Source organism: Notamacropus eugenii, chromosome 4 (assembly GCF_028372415.1).
Source record: "Notamacropus eugenii isolate mMacEug1 chromosome 4, mMacEug1.pri_v2, whole genome shotgun sequence".
Taxonomy (NCBI): domain Eukaryota; kingdom Metazoa; phylum Chordata; class Mammalia; order Diprotodontia; family Macropodidae; genus Notamacropus; species Notamacropus eugenii.
The window spans coordinates 134,720,707-134,738,993 of record NC_092875.1 but is presented as its reverse complement, the minus strand read 5'-3'; the positions used below and the strand labels follow the sequence as shown (position 1 = coordinate 134,738,993).

The following is an 18,287-nucleotide window of genomic DNA, read 5'->3' as shown; positions in this document are numbered from 1 at the left end:
GGTTTACAGCTTATGTTTATAGAGCAGTTTAGAATTTGGAAAACACTTTCTTCAAAACAATCCTGAAGGAATAGTATGAGTATTATTCCAATTTCACAAGTGAGGAAACTGAAGTTCAGGAATATACAATCAAAGGGTGGAAAAAAATTCTTAGTAAAATGTTGGTCAAAGTTCAAGGCATAAGGAAGGGTAGGGGGCCCTCAATAAAATAAATTATTCCGGCAGTTTCACGGTAAGAATGTGCTATTGCAAACCTTTGGAAGGCACCTAGGAAGGATAAAATGCTGGACCTGGAGTCAGGAAGACCTGAATTCAAATACAGATTCAGACACTTAGTAGCAGTGTTACCCTGAGTAAGTCACTTAATTTCCTTTTGCCTTAATCCACTGGAGAAGGAAATGGCAAACTACTCAAACTTTTTGCCAAGAAAACCCCATGGACAGTATTGGCATGATATGCTTCTTGAGGTCATGAAGAGTGGGACAGGACAGAACAACAATAATTTTAAATGTGCCTGTTTAAGAATGGAGGGAACAAATGGCAGAGGAAAAGAGAGAATTCTTTTATTAGAAACAATACAGCTGTACAAAATTCATGCAAAAAAAGTTAAAATAATATTTGTAATGTTCTTACCACTATGTATGATGTACAGGCTTAATTTATACTTATTCCCTCCTATTTCTGTCCCTAATGGAGAAAGACCCCTAAGAAAAACTCCAAGGATGAAATATCAATGAGATCCAAGGTAAAAGAGCCTGAAATTATACTCAAAATAAACTGAGAATGCATCCAGATATGTATCCTGGATCAGTAGTAGAACTTAGCTTTAACCTGAGCATGTGCAAAACTCAGCATCATAGAATTAAGAGGAACCAAGGCAGAATATGTTGGCATTTAGGGAAGGGAAAGTTTAAAAACATCTATCATGATACAGGAGAATGATAAGTGGCTTAATTGATATGAACTACTCCATCTGCAATTAGATCTGAAATGAAGTTAATTCAGGTGAAGTCCACCCTATTATAACTTTAATGATGACTATATAAATTCAGTAAAGTATTCAGAAAAAGTCACATTCAAAAAAATTATCTCTGGCTCCAGAGGATCATCAGTTATGACTAGAAGTAACAATAATAGATGATATTTATATGAGTTATTTGAATTAGATTACTATTATTGGCATTGCACTGTTACTGTTGCACTAAGAAGAAAACTTAGTTTTAAGATCAAAATGCAATACAGAACTTTCATGATAAAGAGACCATGTATTACAAGTGTCCAGGAAGCCAGAATAGGAATAACTTTCCACCTCCCCAACTGCTTTCTTTAATCACTTATGAAGTAGTTTATCTTCTAAGTACTTTTTTTGAGAATCACTGTCCATGTTGATTTTAGCTCCTAGTCTTACTTAAAGATTTTATTTGTGACCACATTGAGCAGAGATGAAGAAACTAGCAAAGCATAAAGGGGCAAAGTAAGTATATTATGAATGTATATGACAAAACACATATGTATATGTGTCTATAGGCATATATATGTGTATACACATATGTGTAAGTCTTAAGTAAAACAAAATGTAAATTACTTTTCATTTGTGATACTTGCAAATGGTGTATTAAGTTGAAAACTGAACATTTTATCAAACAAGAAAATTTCAAATGTGGATTTTAATTAAGATTGATTGTACAGTTCTAGTTTCTGATATTTCAAATTTAATAAAAACCACCTAATCTCTCCCCTATTGTATGGGATCATAGGTTCATAGACTGGGGACTAGAAAGGACCTTGGAGTAAATCAGGTCAAAATCCCTCATTTTAGAGATAAGGAAATAGACACAGATGTTGTAGGTAATGTGCCACAACTTACACAGATAGTAAGTATCTGACACGAGATTTGAACCTGTGTTTCTGACTAAGCCCAATGCCCTATCCACCATACCAGTAGATTAAAAATATCATGAATATAATCAGAAGCACTTCCCTATTACATCTGGGACTTTTATACAAAATATTCTCATTGTAGAGAAATTGGATGTGAAGTTTACCCACTGCTTTGTACAATGCAAAAATATGACAATGAATAAAGAAAAGTACTTTTCTAAAAACAATGTAAACAATTGTAAAAATATGCCATTTCAATTTCAGTACAATAATAATCATGTCCATGACCCATAGGCATAAATATTAACACCTTACTATGTAAAGTCAAAACAAAATATTTCACAAGATTTCCTTCTGATTTGTTTGTCTATATGGAAGGATTCTGGGTAATATCTGATTTCTACGTCAGTTAAAATAGGCTACTAATTTGTACGAACTTCCCCATCATACCAGATGGATGACCTGGCTGGAGGATAAAGAAGATATGTCAAGCTGAAAACAAGACAGAGGATATAATCTAGAACACTTTTCCTGATCTAAGGAGGGCTGAACTCCTATGCTATTTCCCATAATCACAGTATGTGATTCATCCATGCTTTTTTGAAGGGCAGATAATTTTAAGTATGTAGGGCAGAATATATGTGTCTGAAACTAAAGCACAGTGTTGATTTGAATGCATTTACAACACCTTTGCCTCATGGAAGTCAGCAAAGCAAAATTCACATGCTTTTCAAAATATGGGACAACTAAACTCATTAAGCAAAAGGTCACAGATACTTTACTCAATAGTGTACATTTCTATAAAGTATAAAGGTCATACGTGCATATCTCAGTTGTGTTGCTACAACATTTAACACAGAAAATTAACTTAAGAATATGCTAAAAGCTTAGATAGAAAAATGAAAGCTAAACAATTATAAATTTCAATCATAACTTACAATTTGACATTATTTGAAAATATCAAATATTTTTATAGAAGCAACTTTTTTTAAAAAAAAGAAGAAAAGTATTTTTCAAGACCTTTCAAATGTAATTTTGATAGAGTGTCCAGGTTCAGCTTCAATCACCCACTCACAATTCAAGGAGTCTTTGTAATACCCTGGCCATCCTGGGGAAAGAATCACTCCACTGGGAGAGGAAAAATGTCCACCACATGGAGCTGCAAATCAAATAATTGAGAAAAATAAGAATGAAACTTTTTAAAAAGGATAATAAAAGTAACTTTCAACATTATTATACACATGGGTTTTTGAAAGACCTTCTTTGGAGTAAACCAATGTTAATAATTGCTTCTAAAAATGTGGTGAATTATTTCTGATATTAAATTAACTTATGCCCTATAAGTAATCACTTCTTAAAATATTACTTAGACTCTTTAGGTCAAATAAGGTTATCACTATTCTCAAGTCTTAAAATAACAATTTTACCAATCTCCCCTCCACAAATAGCTAGTATTATCATTTCTTCAGTCTGGAAAGAGTCACTGCATTAGATAGGGGAAAAACCCTAGAGATCACCTTTGTTAATTCTCTCATATTAACTTGAGATAAGTAACTTGAGCAAGGTCACACAGATATCCTAGAACAACAGAAAAGCACTGGAGTTGGAGTCAAAAGATTTATTTTCAAATATAGACTATGGCATATATTGTTTGTGTAACTAGAATTTTTTAAAAGTACTCTGTTCTTCCTTATTTTGTTTGTTTCTTTTGGAAATGAGGCAGCTGGACTAAGATGCTCTGTAAGGTTCCTTTGTAGCAGAAAGATATTTCAAACCCAGGTCATCTGACTTAAAATCCAATGTTTTTTCATCACACCAAAATTTCAATTTAACAGACATTAAATACCTACTCTTTATTGAACTCCATGGCAATTGTTCAACCACATATAAAATTTAGATAAGACAGTGCTTTCCTTCAAGAAAATTGTAGTCTAATAGAGTAATACGACATGTTTGGACACATAACCTTAGTGATACTTTATTTTTCTATTTTGCCTTGATTAAATAGAAAAAATGTTAAGTGCCTGCTATGGATCTACTGCATTCAACCACCAACTTCTGAGAATCTTTTTCTTCATTGTCTTTCTTGGATTGTTCACTTCCTGTTTCCAGAATTACTATAATAGTCTTTATTAGCTAGGGAACCTTGAGGAAGTCACTTAACCTATGGACAACTGAATCAACCTAATCTTTCTAACATTATTTAATGTCTCAATTCAGTTGCCATAATAATTTATTAACATAATTTTTACCATGTCATTTCTATGCTTCAGAACCTGAACCAATTCTCTATTCATTTTATTATTTCCATTCCCTTTCATTTCCAATTTAAACTCCTCAGCTTATCATTTAAAAGCCTCTGCCAATTTATAGCTATATTTGCTTTCACAGAATCATAGACTAAAAGGTACACTTAAAGCAGAAGTTCTTAACCTTTTTTTTTAATATGTACCCATCTGAAATCTAGTAAAGCCTATGGAGCCTTCCCATGACAGTGCTCTTAAATACACAAAATAAAACACACAGGATGACAAAGGAAAACAATTGCCTTGGGGGAATAATATGTTTTTCCATTCAAATTCATGTATTTCCTGAGATCTATCCATACAACCCTTGGGGCTCCCTAGACCTCAAGTGGAGAGCCCCTAATTCAAAGACATTTAATTTCATTCATTAATTAATTAAATACACCCTCATTTTGTAAGTGAGGAAATGGAATCTCATAAAGGTTAATTAAATGATTTACTCAGTTAATTAGTGCCAGTCAGGATGAGAACCAACAATCTTTCATACCCAGGCTAGTACTCTTTCTACCACTCCATGTTGTATTCTCTCTAACTTAATCTTTCATATGTCCACAATCAAGGAAGTCAATAAGCAATTATTTCTTTATATTATTTTATATTAGTACCACCATGTGCCAAGTACTCTGCTAAGTTCTAGAGATACAAAGGCAAAAACAAAAAACACCAAGAATCCCTTTGATCTGTTTGCTGCATCATATCTGCTCATAGTCAATACTAGCTTGTTAAAAAGTTTATCTACACCTACAAACATTTGTAATTCTCTGATCTTGAAATGTGGGTCTTTGCGGGGCAGAGCCAAGATGACTGAGTAGAAGGATGGATCTGTAGAAGCTCTCCTCCCACAGTCCATAAAATACCTGTAAAAAATGACTCTAAAACAAATTCTAGAGCAACAGAAGCCACAAAACTAAAGAGTGAGAGATTTCCAGCCTAAGACAACCTGAAAGGCCGACAGGAAAGGCCCATTGCACCATCTCAGAGAAGAACACAGCCCAGCGTTGGCCCCATTGCATGGCTCAGACAGGACTGGAGCAGGCTTCAGGATATGGAATACCAGGCAGCAACTGCAGTTTCCAGATTCCTCAACCAACAAATGCCAGACGACTTCAGAGGTCAGTGAGAAAGGTCTTTCATCTAGGTGAGAAGGAAATGTGGTCTGGCCCACAGCTCCAGGGCAGCAGCAGCCACTGCTGCACAGTGTCCATTTTGGGGGCCCTTAGGCTAAAGGCCCTGGGGGAATTGAACTGTTAATCTGGATCTCAGCCCTGAGTGTCAGTCCTGAAGTGAGGAGGAGAGCTGGCATGGTGGAGCTGGTGGAGGCTCTGGAGAGGGAATTCTACTCACAAATCATGGGCAGAAAAGCTTGTGGTTGCTCCCAAACCAGAGCACAGGCCAGGAGAGGAGTTCTCTCCCTTGATTGTGCCACCTTAGGGGAACCGAGAACTTACAGTTTCCTAGATCACACCTTCCACTTGACAAAGGACTCAAATGTCAAGTAACTGGATGGGAAAATGCCCAAAAAGGGGAAAAAATATCAGACTATAGAAGGTTACTTTCTTGGTGAACAGGTATTTTCTTCTATCCTTTCAGATGAGGAAGAACAATGCATACCATCAGAGGAAGACATAAAAGTCAAAGCTTCTGCATGCTAAACCTCCAAAATAACTATGCAGTGGTCTCAGGCCATGAAAGAGCTCACAAAGGATTTTGAAAATCAAGTAAGTGGAGGAAAAATTGAAAAGAGAAATGAGAGTGATGCAAGAAAATCATGAAAAGTGAGTCAACAGCTTGCTAAAGGACAAGCCAAAAAATGCTGAAGAAATTTGGATCCTTTTTTGCAAGTTGTTTTATTGCATTTTTCAAGTATCATCTCAACAATCTCTTTGTCTTGACAGCTTTTCCACTGGGATTAACCTCACACCAATATCAATAACCTTTATTCACAATCCTTTAGATACTTAGTTATTGGTTTGGATATGTTATAACGCTTTGTAAACTTTCGTAGGTTGCTTCATGTATCTTTTATGTTGTTGCCACAGTGAGAGTATAAGGTTCTTGATGAAGTCTGTTCTTACTTATTTCACACAGTATGGGTACACTGGGAATTATAATGAACTTGGAATCAGGAAGACCTTCCTTGGAATATGGATTCTGATTACTGGCTATGTGACCATGGGCATACAAAGTCTTAACCTCTTTGATCCTCAATGTCTTCACTTAAAACATGAGGGTAATCACATATGTAGATCCTACATTACAGGTTTGTTGAAAAGGTTGTATGAGATAAGGGAGCAAAATAATCTCGAAACCTTAAAGCTCTGTGTTAATGACATTTATTATTATTAACTCAATCATTCTTTTACAGTTCTTTGCACTCAGTAGCTTCTCAGTAAAATTGTTTTTTTTTTAGAATATATATGTATAAAATGTAATGGTGCTTCATTTATAAAAAAATGTTTTCACAATGAATATTTTATAAGATCATAGACCTAATCTGTAAAGGACTTCAAAAGCCATCTAGTGTTCATTTTATAGATTTGAAAGTTGAGACCAAAAAGGTTAAATGACTTGCCCGAGGTCATAGAGCTAATAATCCTCAAAGGTAGAATTTGAAATCAGGTTCTCTGATTATAAAGCCAGTGCTCTTTCCACTGACCTACTCCAAATTTACTTTAATGACCATAACTACCCTGAAGTATAAGAGAGACAGAAATTACCCTTAAAATTTTACAGACAAGAAAATGAAGGACTGAAAAACGTAGGACTAGAGAGATTAGACTTTTCTGACTGGTATAGAATAGCAGAATTAGGAACAATGAACGAAAATTTCAGGGAGGTAAATTTGGATTTATTGTAATAAACTTTTTCCTACCAATACAATCTATCTAAAAGTGAAAAGTATAGCTTCAGTAAGTAGTATGCTCCTCTTCAGTGGAGATTTTCAATCAAAGTATTGGGGACCACTTATTGGGAGTTGTAGCAGAGATTCTGTTTCAAATATGGCCTCTGAGCTTCCTTTGAAATCCACACTCATTTTTATTTTCCATATGTATAATGGTGGTCACTGCATCACTGAATTACCAATAGGATAAATACCTTGCATAGTCTCACATAGATAGTGCCAGTAAGAGCCAAATTAAAAGGTCCAACCAGATAGAGGGCAGGTCTTCTATTTCTTTAGTTGCTTCTCCCACAAAATCATAGGATTACAAATTTAGAGGGATAAGTTAACTCAGACAATTTATAGAAGTTCTTAACCTAGACACCACTGAACCACAAGAGGTGTGTAAATATGTTTCAGGAAATACAACTTTATTTTCACTAACCTCTAACTGAAATTAAGTACTTCCTTCAATGATGAATGTAAGTAATAGGCATCATTTTAAGAAAGGTCCATGGACTTCACTCAACTATGCAAGGGGTTCATAGCATTAAAGATTAAGAACTTATCTAGTCCAACACCCTCATTTCACAGATAAGAAAACTAAGGCCGATAGATATTAAATAATTTGCCCAAGGTAACCAAGGTACTAGGCAGAATCAGATTTTGAACACAGAGCCTTAGCCTCTAATGCCAGTTTTCATTTTATAGTACTAACCCTCCCTTTCAGATCATCCTATGCTTTTACAGGCTATAAAATAGAACCGCATTCCATATAGCATACACGATGGCTAGATGATGGAAATAGGGGTTGTATTCTCCTTAAGACCCTGAACCTCTGAGCTGGTGATATTATCTAGTAAGGCCTTTCCCCAACCCTTGCTGCTAGGAAACAAGAGGCACTGAGGGAGTATCCTGAAGCACTCTTAGATTGGTATCCACCACTTTAGGTAGCTCAGTATAAATGCAGTCCATGAACTAGATTCATATACAGAATAAGAGAAGGCTTTTAATATTTGTTTCTGATCAGTGGAATCTTAAAATGAGCACAAATCATTTGAAAATACAGGAAGATTTATACTAGTGATCATAAATTACAAATCATTTCAAAGCTAATACATTAGTAAGAATTTTTTGAAGGATGTATGTATGTGCGTGTGTGGATGGGGAAAGAGTGTGTGGCTACTACCACAAAACAGAATTCAGCTTTGAAGCCTGAAAAAGTTCAAGAAGTTTCCAGAGGTACTTAATTTATAAAGAGTAAGTAGTAGTAAAATCATGAGGAGAATTTGGTTCCAAAAGAACATAAGGGAAAACTATGAGTATTCTTCATGTGAAAACCAAAATAAAATATGTATGAAAATGAATTAAGCTGAGAATGTCACATTTTTAGAAAAGAACTTTGATTTTGTTTTAAAAAATCAATTGTGGGAAAAACTAAAAAATGAAAATAATATTGTATTTTTCTAAATATATTCCTATATTTAATTATACTAGATAGGAGAAACAAATATGACATTATATTTAGAGACATCAAGAACCTGGGATATAAATTTAACATATAAGGCAGAGGGCACAAAGCATTTAAATATATTTGTGTGTATACATACATACATGTATACATGTATGTATATAAACATATATGCACACATAAAGATGTAAATATAATTTTACAAGGTCATATAGAAATTTTGAGGAAACCTGAACTACATCTTTCAAATCCTGGTCTCAAGCTACTACTAGATTACGTAAGTACTTGAAACTGATTTTGTTTTGACCAAAGGACATGTGATTTTCTTGATATCCAACAATAACAACAACAGCTAAGTGGGGGAGTCTCTTTTGTGATTTTTCTTATGTAGGATTGGATAAGAAAACTGTATTATGGATCATCAAAATGTTTAAAATATCAAGTCTGTTGAATTGTTTTAAGAATATAAAGACGCAAACAATGAAAATATCTGATATTGCTAGTTTCCTTAAATACAGTAAAATTTTCCCAGCTTAAAAAAGTTTATAGAATATTAATGTAAACAAAATGCTAATAGAATCTTGTCACTGTGTGAATGAAGCAGTTTTCTGACTTTATCAATACCTAATTCCCTCTGAATTTTTTAGATTTTTAGGCTCCAAAGAGAGGCAGAAATAGGGAGAGAAGAATAAGTTCAGGAGGACCACCACAAAACTGTGGTAGCATACTGCCAGGAATTTTAAAAAGATCATAAAGTCCTTTGTTGGATAATTTTCTTGCTTATGATGCAAGATTTCTCCTTACCAGGAAGAGATACAGAAACTATGTGGCAGAGACATGAATGAGGGAAACTGTGGTCTTTAATTTAAGGCCAATCTATATACCAAGCAAAACTACCATGTTCACTTGGAAAGTAGTTATTGTTGAGTCATTTCAGTTAGTCATGTCTGACTCTTCATGACACCATTTGAGGATGTCTCAGCAAACATACTAGAGTGGTTTATCATTTCCCTCTCCAGCTCACTTTACAGATGAAGAAGTTGAGGCAAACAGGGTTAAGTGACTTGCCTAGAGTCACATAACTAGAAAGGAACTGAGTCTAGATTTGAACTCAAGAAGCTTCATTTTCCTGACTCCAAACCCAACGCTCTATTCACTGTGACACTTAGACAATGACAGAAGATAGTCAGAGCTGACTGTGGTGAGGTTTCCAACCCTGTCTCCCCTGCTTTGATCTTGACACTGAAAACACCTCTACCTTAAAGGCATTTATGTGAATCTGCCCACTTGCTAGGACAGGGACAATGTACAAAAGAGCCACAAATGAGCATGGAGAACTAGAAATTCAGACTACCAGAAGTGGTGAAAAAATTGCTTTAGATCTTAACATTTTATTTTCACTTAAAGTTTAGTGAACACTGTTAACCTACATGCTGAGTGACTAAATTTTTCAAAGCTTCACTATACAAATGAGTGGGAATAATATATGTTAAAGAGGAGGTTTTTTTCCCTTCTAGGAAATGATCCATACCTTTTGGTGTAAATTCTATTTGTAGAAACTAAGAATATACAGAGTTTGGGAGATGCTGGAAGGTGTGAACTATACATGCTCAGTTTATATGAACTGGTATAATTCAAGTTTTAATCACTCTGTGGTAGGTTGGCACAGCTATATTGCCTACCTACAAGTCATAATCCTAGAAAGAAAAACACTGTCCATAAGTGCCACCTACATGCATGTTGAGGGGCTAGGAAGAATAAATGTTTCAAAAATATTTATGATTACACATAAATGAACTAGTCAAAACTGCCACATAGCTAAACGATTCATTCTTTCATTCATTGATTCAAAATGAATTTATTAAGAGTTCAACTGATCCAAATTATTGGCCAAAATTCCTTTGCTGTTCACTACATATCTGTCTACCTTCTTCCTGCTTTCCTACTCATGTGGTGGTGGGTAAGGTCACTTTGAACTGATTCTTACATAAGCAACAAAACGGCTAATATGTGTAGTATAGGAAACACAGTGGAATATAAAATTGGTAATAGTGGATGAAGTGGCTTTGCCTGAATAACTAAAGCATTTGTAACAGGTCAACTGTCCTCCTTTGTTGTTATTTAAAGAAAGAGCAAAAAGTCAAACTCCATAACTTGTTCCATGAGTGGAAAAGCTAAAGAATTATCTGTAAAACAACAGTGAAGAACGTGATTTCCTTCTTGACCTTTTCTTTATAAAGCCCTTAATAAAAGGGAGACTAATGTTCCCATAGTTTCCCTTCCCTCTCCTCTCCCCCACCGTATAGATAAAAAGAAAAGGTGTCTTCTGAAAGAGCCTGATATTATTTATGTAATACAGCCAAATAAGTTACTTGACATTTTGTTATTGGCAAACTTTTTGTAATCATCCTAAAATGTTCCCTAAATAAGCAACACATGTTGGTCACTCTCTCCTCACCAATACAAACCTTTCTACACATGCACCCACATGATTATAGTTTATTTTCTGTCATTAGGTCCTGTATGGGATCCTTTAAGTTTTCACTGAAGAACTAAAAAGAGTGAACATCTCCAAGTTAGTTAATTATGACTATCGCACATCTCAATCTTCAAGAAAAGTTACAAAGAAACTTAACATCATTTAAAACAAGGATTCTTAACCTGGAGTCTATGAATCCCTAAGGCACTCAGGGATAACATTGCAAGGGGGTTCCTGAACTTGAATGGAGGAAAAACTACATGTTTATTTTGATTCTAAATGAACTTAGCAATGAACTTGTAAAAGCAAGTAAAGTGGGATCTTTGCTGTTTTTCTGGATTGAGTTTTAACCAATCAGATATGTGCATATTGGCTCTAGCCAATCAGATACTGAGTAGAAGAACTGTATATAAAGAGAGAAACGGTGTTGAGAAAGCAGACAGCATTGAAGACAGAGAACATTGAAGGGGTGAGCCAGAGTTGAGAAGAGAGCTAGGAGACCTCTGAGCCATAAGGAAACCTCAGGCAGAGAGAGGAGACCTCTGATGGCAGAGACTTGCTGAACTTTGAAAGTGAATAGAGATGTAGGGCAGAAACAGGTCTAAGAGGTGTAGCCCCTTTGACAGCTGTTAAAGTGAATTGAGCTATTAACACAGAACCTCTGGACTTTGGAGGTGAATTGAGATGACAGTGCTGGTGGTGTGTGTCTATCGTTGTTCTGTTGAGCTTTGTTTTCCCAAAGACAGAAGCTGAGGAGTGGAGAAGTCCCCCTTAGCTGAGACATGGAATAGAAGCCAATAGCTGCCTACAGGTGAATCCAGGGGAGAGTTAGGAGTGGTCAGCCCACAGAGAAAGAGCCATGGGGCTTGGAAGTCAACCTCGAGTTAAGATGAAAGAGGACTTTATTTGGACATTTGGTATTAATTAAGAAGACTGTTCTTACTGTGACCTAGGAGTGGATGGTGTGGACTTGGTATTGATTAAGGATGTTGTTATGAATGTTATGCTTTACTTTATTAAACAATGTTTAGTTTATTGTTAAGTAAATAGAGAGTTCATTATACTATGTAATTAGACCCTTGAAATTATTTACAGCAGCAGTCCTCAGGTATGCTGCCAGGAGTGGAATTACACACCATTATTCTGACAAAAGGTCCATAGGTTTCCCAGATTGCCACAGACTTCCACAGAACCAAAGGGGTCTGTGATACAAATAAAAGGGGGGGGGCTTAAAATTGATCTGAAAAAAATGAAGCACACATGAATAGCACAGAATAATAAGAAAGCTGTTTAGTGTGTCATCACAATTCCCCCAAAATGTCCAAGACCACTTTATTACTTGAGTGACTCTACATGGAAGGAGTTAGAGTGGGAGATATACCATCATTAGATTGGCTAGGTTAGAGGGAAAATTAGGGAAAATCGAAAGAGCATTGCTTAAATTTTCATCCTTCCCTGGATTTAGTGGAAGATATCAATACTTCAAGAACCATACCATCACCTAGGATTGAGGTATAGACCAGTGACAGAGCTATGGACTCTGTAAATTGATATTCAAATTCAAATATAACACTTCCCTCCATTATTATCTGAATTAAAGGATTAACTGTACAATAATTGTGACTACTATATTATCTCTTTTGATATTTTCTTTGTGATTCCTAATGGATTGATATTTCTGCACGCAGCTAGAAATTCAGTACCATGGAGTTTATTTCTGAGGTCCCTGGCTTCTCTCAATCTTTTGTTGCCCCTCAATATCCCTTCTCCTCTGCTCCCTCCCATCATTTAGCATGCTTTATAACTTGACACTCTCACTACCCTCTTCCTGTCAAAATCTGTCCTCAGACACTTTAACACCACTGAGAAACAAAAGACAAATAATAAATTAGTATGTTAAGCCTCTCATAAGCATCTGCATTTCAAAAGAGATTGTGTGTTTGTCCTTCGTTGCCAAAGAAGACCATGCCATCAGAGAAATGATGACATGACTTGCACTTGACTTTTGTTTTTTGAGAAAGGGCCATGCAGGTCACCAGTCCCACTTCTCCTCCAGAGCCATCTGAATTCAGTAACCAGATAATCATCAGGATGACTGGAAATGATCCAGGATGAGGAAATTGGGGTTAGGTGACTTGCCCAAGGTCACACAGTTACTGAGTGTCAAAGGTGAAATTTGAACTCAGGTCCCCTTGACTCCTGCACTGGTGCTTTATCCACTGCACCATCTAGCTGTCCCTAACGGAGATTCAAAACTTAAGCTAAAAGGATTCATCTCTAAGGGGAAACTTCCTATAATCAATAGATAAGGGAAATTTGGCTGGGTTCAGAGAAATTCATATCTTCTTGTTCTTTAAAATCATACTATTGGGGGAAGCCCAGCTGACTGTTTGTGCCCTAGCATTCTTTATATGGCAAGTCCTTTCCAGAGAAAGAAAGAAGCAAACACTCAAGCTATGATCAGAGTCAGGATTTCCCAGGAACCCAAAGGGCCAGCCCCTCTCCAACTTTCCTGTGTGACAGGTCAGAACCCTGAGACTGCTATGAGTCAGAGGTTTCCCAGGTAATCCAGGGATAAATCCAAGGAATAATTGGAGCAGCAATCACTAGTGCCTTCTTAGTTCCAGAACACATTACTTCTACACAATTCAATGCTACCCCTCCACCTCCCTATAAGGAGCTGAGACTTTCTTGTGAGGATATACCCCCTGTTTAGGAGGAGACATGGGGGTTACTCACTCCTACTAAACCAAAATTGAACTGTGATACCAAAAATAAAAACTAAAATCTCTTAAAATTCAGATGAAACGAAATGGTAAAGAGATAGGGAGGGGGCAGAGGACAAGCGAGGGATCTCTAGAGGGAAGGGTGAAGGAATAGGTTATGGGGGGGTTAAGGGGGGTTTAGGGGGTTTAGATTTATGGGAATGGGAGGATAGTGGAAGGATCCTTGAAAGGGGGGGTAGACTAAGTGATAGGAGGGTGCAGTAGCTGGTAGAAGTAAAGGAATCAGGAGGGATAGGATAGGAAACAAGAGATATGCATAAACATAAAAACAAAGATCAAATCGTTAGAGAAAGTACATGTCTATATATGTGTGTGCAGATATTAAGTGCAGAGATACATATACACACATATATCTCTGCACTTAATTTTAACTTTTTTTGGGGGGGGAGGAAGAGAGAAAAAAACAAAATAAAAAATGCACAGCAGAGAACAAAAGAAAACTTACAAAGAAACAAAGAAAAGAAGGATAGTTCTCAACACATGTAATATTTATCATACAGGCTTTCTTGAAATGAAAATTTATCATCACATATTTTGAATCCTCTCTTATGTTCCTCTATGCATATGATGTGTTTTTTTCCCTTTTCTTACTTTGTATTTAAGTTCCAATATTTAAATTTATGATGGTTTTTTTTTTGCCTTTTCTGTGCCTTGTACTTGTGTTCTGCTGTTTGAGTCTAAAATTAAATTAAAAAGAAAAAAGGGGGAAAAAACACACTGTGCATATATCTGCCTACTTCACTAGTGTATATGGCCAGCTCTAGTAGCAATGTAGCAATGTTGAAAGATGAGTTTCTGTCCTTTCTCCTTTCCTTCTCAGATTTCTGAACCACAAACCTCTCTCTAGCCCCAGTGTCCTTTCTCTTCACATACTACACCTCATATGACTTTTACACATCCTATCATCCATTAAAAAATAATGAGGATTTATTAAATACTGACTTTCATAAATCAAAAATATATATAATGAGCTTTTTTTAATCTTAAGGAAGTATACAAATAATCATTATAGTTATATTTAATCAGTATTATCATTACCATTATAACTCAGAAGCCTAACCAAGATTCTTCATGATTTTGTCAAAGAACCATAAACTCTAGTAAGTCTTAACAAGCTTGGGTAGCTTTAAGTAAGGGGCCAACCACTGGCTGCATATTTATTGAGGAAGGATCAACGTAAGCAAAAATGTATCACTATGTTGACTGCAGGATAGTAATTTTCCATTCACAATTGTCAAAGACCATCTACTAAAGGGTTGAAAGAGTGGTATACAGATAAGTGCAGGGAATATTTCTCTTGTTGCTTCAAGTATTGAAGAGATGTTCTTTTCCCCTAAAATGATATGATTTAGGGACCTTAAAGATGACTGATTCCCATCTATTCATTTTATAGATAAGGACACCAAGGCTCAATAATGTTAAATGACTTTCTCAAGGTCATGATACTCCACATCTATATAAGCCTTTAAGATTTGCAAAACACAGAGGGAGGAGCCAAGATGGCAGAGTAGAAAGATAAACATATGCTAGCTCCTAAACCACAGCCAATAAAATACCTGTAAAGAAGAGCTCTCAACAAATTCTGGAGCAGCAGAAGCCATAGAACAATGGAGCAGAGGAGATTTCTGTTCCAGAGAGCCCTGAAAAGCCTACATGAAAGGTCCATCATGCCCCAGACCTGGAGCAGAGCCCAGCCCTGCCTCGGCCATGCAGCATGGAGAAGAGCAGATCCAAGCAGGCTTCAGGGACAGAATCTCCAGTGTCCCAGCAGGTCCCTCCACCCACAGGAGCCAAAGGTCAGTGAGAGGGTCTTTTTGGCTCACCGAGAGGGGAGCAGGGTGTCCCCATAACTCAGGCCCCCTCAGGAGGCAGCAGTGGAGGCAGCAGCAGACAAGGGCTCCCAAAGCAGGCAGGAGCTCAGATCCATTGTTGAAGGTCTCTGCATAAACCCCCTGAAGGAAATGAGCCCCATGTGGTGGCCCTGCCCCCACCTGAGCGCCTGAACTTAATCTCACACTGAATATCAGTCCCGCCCCCACTAAAAGCCCTGAAGCTGGGAATAAGCATTTGAATCTCAGATCCCAAGCACTAGCTGGGCACATCTGGAGGTGTGGTGGCTGTGGAGAGGACACTCAGAAGTCAAGTAACTGGCTGGGAAAATGCCCAGAAAAGAGAAAAAAAATCAGATCATGGATGGTTACTATCTTGGTGAACAGTTATCTGCTCATTCCTTTCAGATGAGAAAAAACAATGCTTACCATCAGGGAAAGACATAGAAATCAAGGTTTCTGTATCCCAAACATCCAAAATAAATATTCAATGGGCTCAGGCCATGGAAGAGCTCAAAAAGAATTTTGAAAATCAAGTTAGAGAGGTGGAGGAAAAACTGGGAAGACTAATGAGAGAGATGAAAGAAAAGCATGAAAAGCAGGTCAACACCTTGCTAAAGGAGACCCAAAAAAATGCTGAAGAAAATAACACCTTGAAAAACAGGCTACCTCAATTGGCAAAAGAGGTTCAAAAAGCCAATGAGGAGAAGAATGCTTTCAAAAGCAGAATTAGCCAAATGGAAAAGGAGGTTGAAAAGCTCACTGAAGAAAATAGTTCTTTCAAAATTAGAATGGAACAGATGGAGGCTAATGACTTGATGAGAAACCAAGAAATCACAAAACAAAACCAAAAGAATGAAAAAATGGAAGATAATGTGAAATATCTCATTGGATAAACAACTGACCTGGAAAATAGATCCAGGAGAGACAATTTAAAAATTATGGGACTACCTGAAAGCCATGATTAAAAAAATAACCTAGACATCATCTTTCATGAAATTATCAAGGAAAACTGCCCTGAGATTCTAGAACCAGAAGGCAAAATAAGTATTCAAGGAATCCACAGATCACCGCCTGAAAGAGATCCAAAAAGAGAAACTCCTAGGAACATTGTGGCCAAATTCCAGAGTTCCCAGGTCAAGGAGAAAATATTGCAGTCAGCTAGAAAGAAATGATTCAAGTATTGTGGAAATACAATCAGGATAACACAAGATCTAGCAACTTCTACATTAAGGGACAGAAGGGTGTGGAATAGGATATTCCAGAAGTCAAAGGAACTAGGACTAAAACCAAGAATCACCTACCCAGCAAAGCTGAGTATAATACTTCAGGGGAAAAAATGGTCTTTCAATGAAATTGGGGACTTTCAAGCATTCTTGATGAAAAGACCAGAGCTGAAAAGAAAATTTGACTTTCAAACACAAGAATGAAGAGAAGCATGAAAAGGAAAACAGCAAAGAGAAGTCATAAGGGACTTTACTAAAGTTGAACTGTTTACATTCCTACAGGGAAAGACAATATTTGTAACTCTTGAAACTTTTCAGTATCTGTGTAGTGGGTGGGATTACATACACATACACACACACACACACACACACACAGACAGAGAGCACAGAGTGAATAGAATCGGATGGGATCATATCTTAAAAAAGTGAAATTAAGGGGTGAGAGAGAAATATATTGGGAGTAGAAATGGAGAAATGGAATGGGGCAAATTATCTCTCACAAAAGAGACAGGCAAAAGACTTTTTAATGGACAGAAAAAGAGGGGAGGTGAGACAAAAACATGAAGCTTACTCTCATCACATTCCACTAAAGGAAGGAATAAAATGCACACTCATTTTGGTAATAAAACCTATCTTACAATACAGGAAAGTGGGGGAGAAGGGGATAAGCAGGGTGGGGGGATGATGGAAGGGAGGGCAATGGGATGAGGGAGCAATTTGAAGTCAACACTCTTGGGTAGAGACAGGATCAAGAGAGAATAGAAGCAATGGGGGCAGGATAGGAACGAGGGAAATATAGTTAGTCTTACACAACACGACTATTATGGAAGTCATTTGCAAAACTACACAGATATGGCCTATATTGAATTGCTTGCCTTCCAAAGGAAAGGCTGGGGAGGGAGGGATGAAGAGAAGTTGGAACTCAAGGTTTTAGGAACAACTGTTGAGTACTGTTCTTGCTAGTAGGAAATTAGAAATACAGGTAATGGGGTATACAAAGTTATCTGGCCCTACAGGACAAAAGAGAAGATGGGGACAAGGGAAGGGAGGGATGATAGAAGAGAGGGCAGATTGGTGATAGGGGCAATCAGAATGCTCAGTGTTTTGGGGTGGGGGGAGGGGACAAATGGGGAGAAAATTTGGACCCCAAAATTTTGTGAAAATGAATGTGAAAAGTTAAATAAATAAATTTTAAAAAAGATTTGCAAAGCACTTTGAATAAATTATCACATTTGACCTTCAAAATAACTTTTTGAGGAAAATACTATTACTATCTTTATTTTATAGACAAGGAAGGTAAGAAACAGAGAAGGTTATAGGGCCTACTTGGTATCACAAGGTTAGAAAGCATCAAGGTATGATTTGAACCCTAGTCTTTCTAATTCCAAGTCCAGTGCTCTGTCAACTCTGAAGACCATGTCCCTAAAT

At 36.8% G+C, this 18,287-nt stretch overlaps 1 protein-coding gene across 3 annotated transcripts in view; it reads right to left on the bottom strand.

Annotated features, from left to right (window-relative positions):
• The window catches only part of CSMD3 (CUB and Sushi multiple domains 3), a 1,632,969-nt gene that overhangs the window by 556,793 nt on the left and 1,057,889 nt on the right, over positions 1–18,287 (bottom strand). For all 3 annotated transcript variants that reach the window (XM_072603249.1, XM_072603250.1, XM_072603251.1), the window contains one exon: positions 2,902–3,040. In XM_072603249.1, coding sequence (XP_072459350.1) covers positions 2,902–3,040 — 139 coding nt within the window. The remainder of the gene's footprint in view (positions 1–2,901; positions 3,041–18,287) is intronic.